Genomic DNA, 6,532 nt, shown 5'->3' on the forward strand with positions numbered 1-6,532 from the left:
CCCCCCCCCTTCCTGCATCCACCACCACCGCCACCATAAACAACATCGCCACCACCACTGTCACAACCATCGCCAACGGCAAGCACTGAAGACGCCCCCTACCTCTCACCCCCCCAAAAACCCTGCTGCCCCAGGTCGGCCGCGACAACCCGGCTGAGCTCAAGGCTGCCAAGCTGGCGCGCAGCCTCACGCGCGGCCTGGTGGACCGGGACCTCAAGCCCAACAGCGACGAGCGGCGCGCCATCGCGGCGGTGCTGCGGCTGCCGCCCAATCGGCCGCTGGCGGGGGAGGAGCGCGCGCTGCTCTGGCGGTACAGGTGGACACCCTGTTTTGGAGGGGGGCGCGAGTGGGGGGGGGGCACGTTTGACTGGTCAACGTGCAGTCTTGGCGGCGCTCATCCTCAGCTGTTTCGATTGCGAATCAGTTGGGCGTCCGAGCACGAACCGATGTTGACGAGGCGGGCGCCGCCGCCGCAAGGTCGGCGTCTGCTGAGCACATTCCTTCGCGGCCTCGCCGCGCCGCTCGCGCGGCCCTCGCCTCATCCCCCCAACGGGTCGCGGCCATCCCTGTGCTCCCAGTTCCCTCTCTTTGCTCCAACGTGGTCGCTCCCCGTGACGCCGTCCCCATGCCCGCGTGTGGTGGCCCGCAGGTACAGCCTGCGCGGGGACAAGCGCGCACTCACCAAGTTCCTCAAGTGCGTCGACTGGAGCGACGCATACGAGGCGCGACAGGTGACCGACTGCTGCTGCGGCGGCGCTTTTTCTTGAGGCGTGCCCTAGTTGCGGTCGTAAGGCAGCCTTTCCCGGCTCTGATTCAGCTATGGGTCTCAAGGTCATGCCGTTGCTTTGACCATGCGAAGGCCATAAGCGCCCTCCATGCAGTGTCCTGCCAAAACCTGCCCCAAACTCGCTGCGCGTCCCGACTCCGCGCTGCTCACGGCCCCCAATTCCACTGCACGCGCCTCGTCATCCTGCACTGCAGGCTGCGGAGTTGATGGCAGAATGGGCGCCGATTGAGGTGGCGGACGCACTAGAGCTGCTGTCCCCTGATTTCAAAAACGATGAGGTGTGTGTGCGCGAGGTGTTTCCAGTGGGTGGGGCTAGGCGTTGCAGGGGGCTAATCAGCACAACCACGGCCGCAGCGGCGGGGCAGGCTGTGGCCTTGTGCTTTTGCCCTGTGGCAGGGAGCACCACATTGCCAAATAGCAAAGCAACAAGCACCTGGTGCCGCCCCCGTCATCGGCTGCTGTCCCGGTCTAACGGCTCTACTCCCACAGCGCCCTGATCGTCTGGCGGCCTCTGGGAAGCGCATGGCACCCCGTTCTCACCCACGCGTCACGCCGCACGCACACACACACACACACACACACACACACACACACACACACACACACACATACACACACACACACACACACGCAATCTTGCGCACCCCCTCCCCCCAGGTGCGCTCCCACGCCGTCATGGTGCTCCAGGCGAAGGACGACGAGGAGCTGCTCTACTACCTGCTGCAGCTGGTGCAGGTGACGCGTGCCTGGGGACTGGGGCCTGGGGCACGGGCCTGCATCCCCTGGGGCCTCGCGCATGGGGTCGACCCGGGCTGTGCATTGCAGGGCGGACGCGTGCTGCGCGCGGCTGGTCGACAATCTCGCGTAATTCGCGCGCGATGCCGGACGGACAATCGAGGCATGCGTCCTCGCATTTGTTGTTTGTTGTGCGCTCACGTGGGTGCACTTGCGCCGGGGGTCCAGGACGCCGACCGCAGACTTGGATCCTGTATAGCAAGCACGGCTCATTCACCTCCTACATATATCAGTGCATGCTGAAAATACTGACTTTGCGACCTGCAGCCTTGCCTGAAATCTTCTCTCCGCGGCCCCGCTGCGCTCACCCCAAATGCCTCACGGCCAGGCGCTGCGTTTCGAGGCGGTGGACCTGTCGCGGCTGGCGCGGTTCCTCATCGGCCGCGCCACCTCCAACCCCGCCTTCGCCACATTCCTTCACTGGTGCAGACCCGCGCTGCGCGCGGCCCGTGCCCTGCCCGGCCTTGCGCCTGGCGCCCCACAGGCACAACCTGGTCCCATCGCGCGGGCGCCTCTTTCTCAGCCTGCCAGCCCAATCGGCCGTGTCGCAACAGGACCGATGAATGCCGGAAGGGCGCCGCCGCAGGGCCTGAGGGCGTGGTTTTGCTCTTGGCTTTGTCTCCGGGCCTGCAAAAACCACTCTCTAGCTGATTTTGTTGGTGACATGCAAGCGTTTTTGCCCAAAGTTGAACTCCCAGACTAGGTGGTAGGCTCTCAACCTGTGTGGCTCTCAGCCCGTCCCGCCGCCCGCCGCAGGTACCTCTTCACGGAGTGGGAGGACCCCTCCTTTGGTGCGCGCGCCTCCTGCGTCCACGCGGCGCTGGTGGACGCGCTGACGGGCGCGCCGCGCGGCGAGGCGGTGTGGGAGGCCATCCGGCGGCAGACCGACATGGTGTCTCAGCTGGCCTACATTGTCAAGGACATTAAGGTATGTTTGTGTGTGGGGTAGGGGTTGACCAGGCAATCTTTGTCGACCGCGTCACCCTGGGATTGACCAAGTCACAGGGCAGGATTTGAGTAACAACGAGGATACGCAATGTTTTGAATGTATTCAGTGTGTGACTTAGGCCGTGATTGGTTTGGGCTTGGATCATGGGAGTTTGGTTCCTGTCATTAGGTGCCACAAGCACGCAAGAGCTGGGTGTGGTGCAGGGGAGGCTCTCAGCGGTGAAGGGTCGTTGCCATCTCCTCACCGTTTTACGACCTCAGGACACCCGGGCCCCTCACCACAGGCCTCCACGCCACCACCCCCATCCGCCACCCGCCACCGGGCCCCTGCCCCAACCCCACACACACACACGTGACCCTGCAGATGTCGCGCCTGAAGGCCGCCCGCGCCACCGACCGGCTGCGGGAGATGCTCTCCGCCGACGGCCCCTGCGAGGAGCTCACCGCCGCGCGCGTCCCGCTGCCGCTCAACCCCAGCCTGCTGCTCGAGGGGCTCGTCCCCTCAGAGTGCGCCTGCTTCAAGAGCGCGCAGCTGCCCGTGAAGCTGGCATACAGGGTGGCCCCGAGCCCGATCGACTGGGAGGCGCCCGCACCGCTCGCGCCGCAGCGGCCGCCCGCGGGCAGCGGCCTGCACGGCAGCAGCAGCAGCAGCGGCGCGCTCGGCGACCTTTCGGGGTCAGCGGCGTTCCCCGGCGCCGCGGCGGCCGCCGGCGCGGTCGCCCCGGGGGCGACGCTCGGCGCCGCGGCACCGGCGGGGGCGCCTGCGGCGGCCGCGCTGCACCGGCTGCCGCCGCAGTGCCGCACGGCGCTGACGGTCGGCGGCGGCGGCGCTCTGCGGTGCGTGATGATCTACAAGAAGGGCGACGACCTGCGGCAGGATCAGTTTGTGCTGCAGGTAGGGGGGCGCCTGCGGGTGGGGAAGGGGGACGGTCCCTGTGGTACGGGAGTTCTTTTTCTCGATTTCCTGAGCTCGACGCGACGCTCTTTGTCAGACGGCAATCAGACCCTCCCTGCAACGTGCCCGGACCCCTTCTTCAAACTCTTGTCGGCCCCACCACGCCAGATGCTGAGCCTGATGGACCGCCTGCTCAAGCGAGAGAACCTCGACCTGCGCCTCACGCCCTACAGGCAGGGCCGGACGACCACAGCCCGTGGACTGGGCCTCACCCTTGCGTCAAGGGTTGGCTGTGGGGCGGGCGCTATAACAGCCCTCGCGCGCGCAGTGGGCTACGTCATTCCACTATGCTTAGGCATCCGCGTTCCCACCTCGAGCTCCTTGAAGCAACGCTGCATGATTTGCTCCGTTAAGCGCATTCTGACCTTTGCGCGTTCCCAACCCTCTGCCCATGCTCTCTTTGCCGCTCCGACCTCCCCCAGGGTGCTCCCCACGGGCAGCGACGACGGCCTGGTGGAGTTTGTGCCCAGCGTGCCCCTGAGCGCCCTGCTGGCAGAGCACCGCAGCATCCACCGCTTCCTGCTGGCCAGCGGGCAGGGCGACCCCCAGGGTGGGTTTCGTTGGTACATGTCACAAACAGGGGCCTGGTCGCCTGACGGGCGGATCCATGGGCCATAGGCACTGCATGGAGCGGCCGCAGTCTCACTGCTTCTCTGAAGGCCTTGGAACGGCCGTTCTGCCCTTTGCGCCTCAGACCACATTCCCCCAGGCAGACAGACCGCCTCATCACACCTGTCCCCGGGTCCCCCTGCCCAGGCCCGTTTGGCGTGCGGGCGGACGCCCTTGAGACGTTTGTGCGCAGCTGTGCGGGGTACTGCGTCATGACCTACATCCTGGGGGTCGGGGACCGCCACCTCGACAACCTCATGCTCGCGCCCGACGGCCGCCTCTTCCACATCGACTTTGGTGCGTGCCGTGGGACGAACCCGCCCGTACCGACGGCGAGGGCACGGATGGGCTTGGGCTTGAGCTGCAGTTGCTGCGCTTGCGTCGGCTGTGACCGGCGCACGGTAGCCACCTGAAGCTCGGGCGCACGGCGTCGATGCTTTCAAATCCGATCCTACACATCTGGATGGCTTTAAGCCGGCGACCGCAGGATTCTGCAACACTTTCAGGTCCTGCTGGTTGCCGGGCATGCAAGCTTGCACCTGCTGTTAGCTGCACGGCCGCCGCCGCCGCCGCTCATGCTGCCCCGGTCCGTTCATTCCATGCCCAGGCTACATCCTCGGGAGCGACCCCAAGCCCTTCCCCCCGCCCATGAAGCTCTGCAAGGAGATGATAGAGGCAATGGGCGGTGCGGACAGCGGCCTCTACGTGCGCTTCCGCATGCTGGCGTGTGAGGCCTACAACATATTGCGCAAGAGCGCCGACCTCATCCTGAGCCTGTTCCACCTCATGGCCGGAGCAAGCATCGAGGCAATCCGGTCCAACCCCGAAAACGCCATGCTCAAACTTCAGGTGCGTCGGAACAGCGCCCGAATCCAGATTTGTGCTGTGTTGTGTGAAATATTACATGTCGAGGCACGTCACCGACGATGTTTTGCAGTGTGACAAGGCATGTGTATGGGCGGGTAGGCGTTCATCCATGTGTGCTTGTGCATGTGCATGCACTTTCGTATGCGATTTTTGCACTTGGCACAGGCACTGTATAATTGGCTACAATGTGGTATTGACTTGCAGCCGCGCGGCCTAGCTGGCAGCAAGCAACCCCGCCAATTGAGCGGCTGCATCATGCTGACCTTGAGGTGTGTGCATGCCTGTTGAGGACTGCGACAGGTGTGTTGCTGAACAGGTGCGTGTGAGAGGGCCCTTGGCAGACGCTCAACTTGCCCCCCTTGCCCACACGCGCGCGCGCGCGCGCACACACACACACACACACACACACACACACACACACACACACACACACACACACACACACACACACACACTCACTCTCTCTCACACACACACACATACATACATACATACATACATACATACATACATACATACATACATACATACATACATACATACATACATACATACATACATACATACATACATACATACATACATACATACATACATACATACATACATACACACTCACTCACTTTCACTCACCCCCACACACACACACACACACACACACACACACACATCCACATCCACACGCCTGTAACACTGCTAATGTCAAACGTACATCCCCGCCCAGGCGCAAAAAGGGTGTTTTGTGTTTGCAATGCAGCCAACGAACACACTCAGCATCCTGGGGTTTGGCTGAGTAGACTGCTGGCTGCACCAGCCTCACGACAGACACGACCTGCACCCACTCCCCATCCCGGCGCGTACAGGAGAAGCTGCGGCTGGACTTTGACGACGGCCAGGCTGTTGAGTGGATGCAGCAGCTCATCAATGAGAGCGCCACAGCTATGATGCCCCAGATCATGGAGACCACACACCGATGGGCGCAGTACTGGCGCTGACGAGGCAACATACGAGGGGGCCCCGCCGTGTGGCGCCGCATCTGCATTGCAACCCACCCCTGGCCCCAATCATGACTGCCTAGGCCTTGACACAATGGCTGAGCACGCTTTGATTGATTGCCCTGCACACTAGGATCTCCGTCCCAACTCGTTCTTTGCGCCCTTGTTTGGCAAATCTGTCCGCACACGCCCGCACGTGCGCCTGTGTGCGCACAATGCGCTCGCCTGACCAAGCTGGCGCCGCATGATAGCGAGCCGGCGCCCAAGCTCCAGGCATGCGCGTTCGCGTAGAGGCCGGATGGCCTCGGTGGATGACGACTGATGCTTGCTCTGCAACTTCTGGCGTAGTCTGCGTGTGCGCCATTGAGGGCCCTTGATCTAAAGAACTATCCATGAGCCTGGATGGCTTCACCAGAAGCGGGTGGCCGTGCAGGGCCTTCAGCACTCCTATCTTAGCCTTTGTGCGCGGTCCAGACCGGCACGCACTTGGGGCAACCTTGCACACCTGCTTTGAACGGCACATGTTGACCACCTCTATCGCAGTCAGACAGCATTGATGCTGCAAAGTCCAATACC

The 6,532-nt window shown here is 63.2% G+C and overlaps 1 protein-coding gene across 1 annotated transcript; it reads left to right on the forward strand.

The window, feature by feature from the left end:
* Positions 1–993: 993 nt before the first annotated feature.
* Positions 994–5,956, forward strand: MNEG_11514 (phosphatidylinositol 3-kinase; the record flags this gene model as incomplete). Its single annotated transcript, XM_014040014.1, has 10 exons — positions 994–1,065; positions 1,445–1,522; positions 1,911–2,005; positions 2,339–2,510; positions 2,895–3,425; positions 3,594–3,703; positions 3,908–4,035; positions 4,242–4,391; positions 4,702–4,943; positions 5,825–5,956. 10 exons carry the CDS (start codon positions 994–996, stop codon positions 5,954–5,956), a joined length of 1,710 nt encoding a protein of 569 aa, XP_013895468.1.
* Between the last annotated feature and the right edge of the window lie 576 nt (positions 5,957–6,532).

Source organism: Monoraphidium neglectum (genome assembly GCF_000611645.1).
Source record: "Monoraphidium neglectum strain SAG 48.87 unplaced genomic scaffold scaffold02779, whole genome shotgun sequence".
NCBI classification, from domain to species: domain Eukaryota; kingdom Viridiplantae; phylum Chlorophyta; class Chlorophyceae; order Sphaeropleales; family Selenastraceae; genus Monoraphidium; species Monoraphidium neglectum.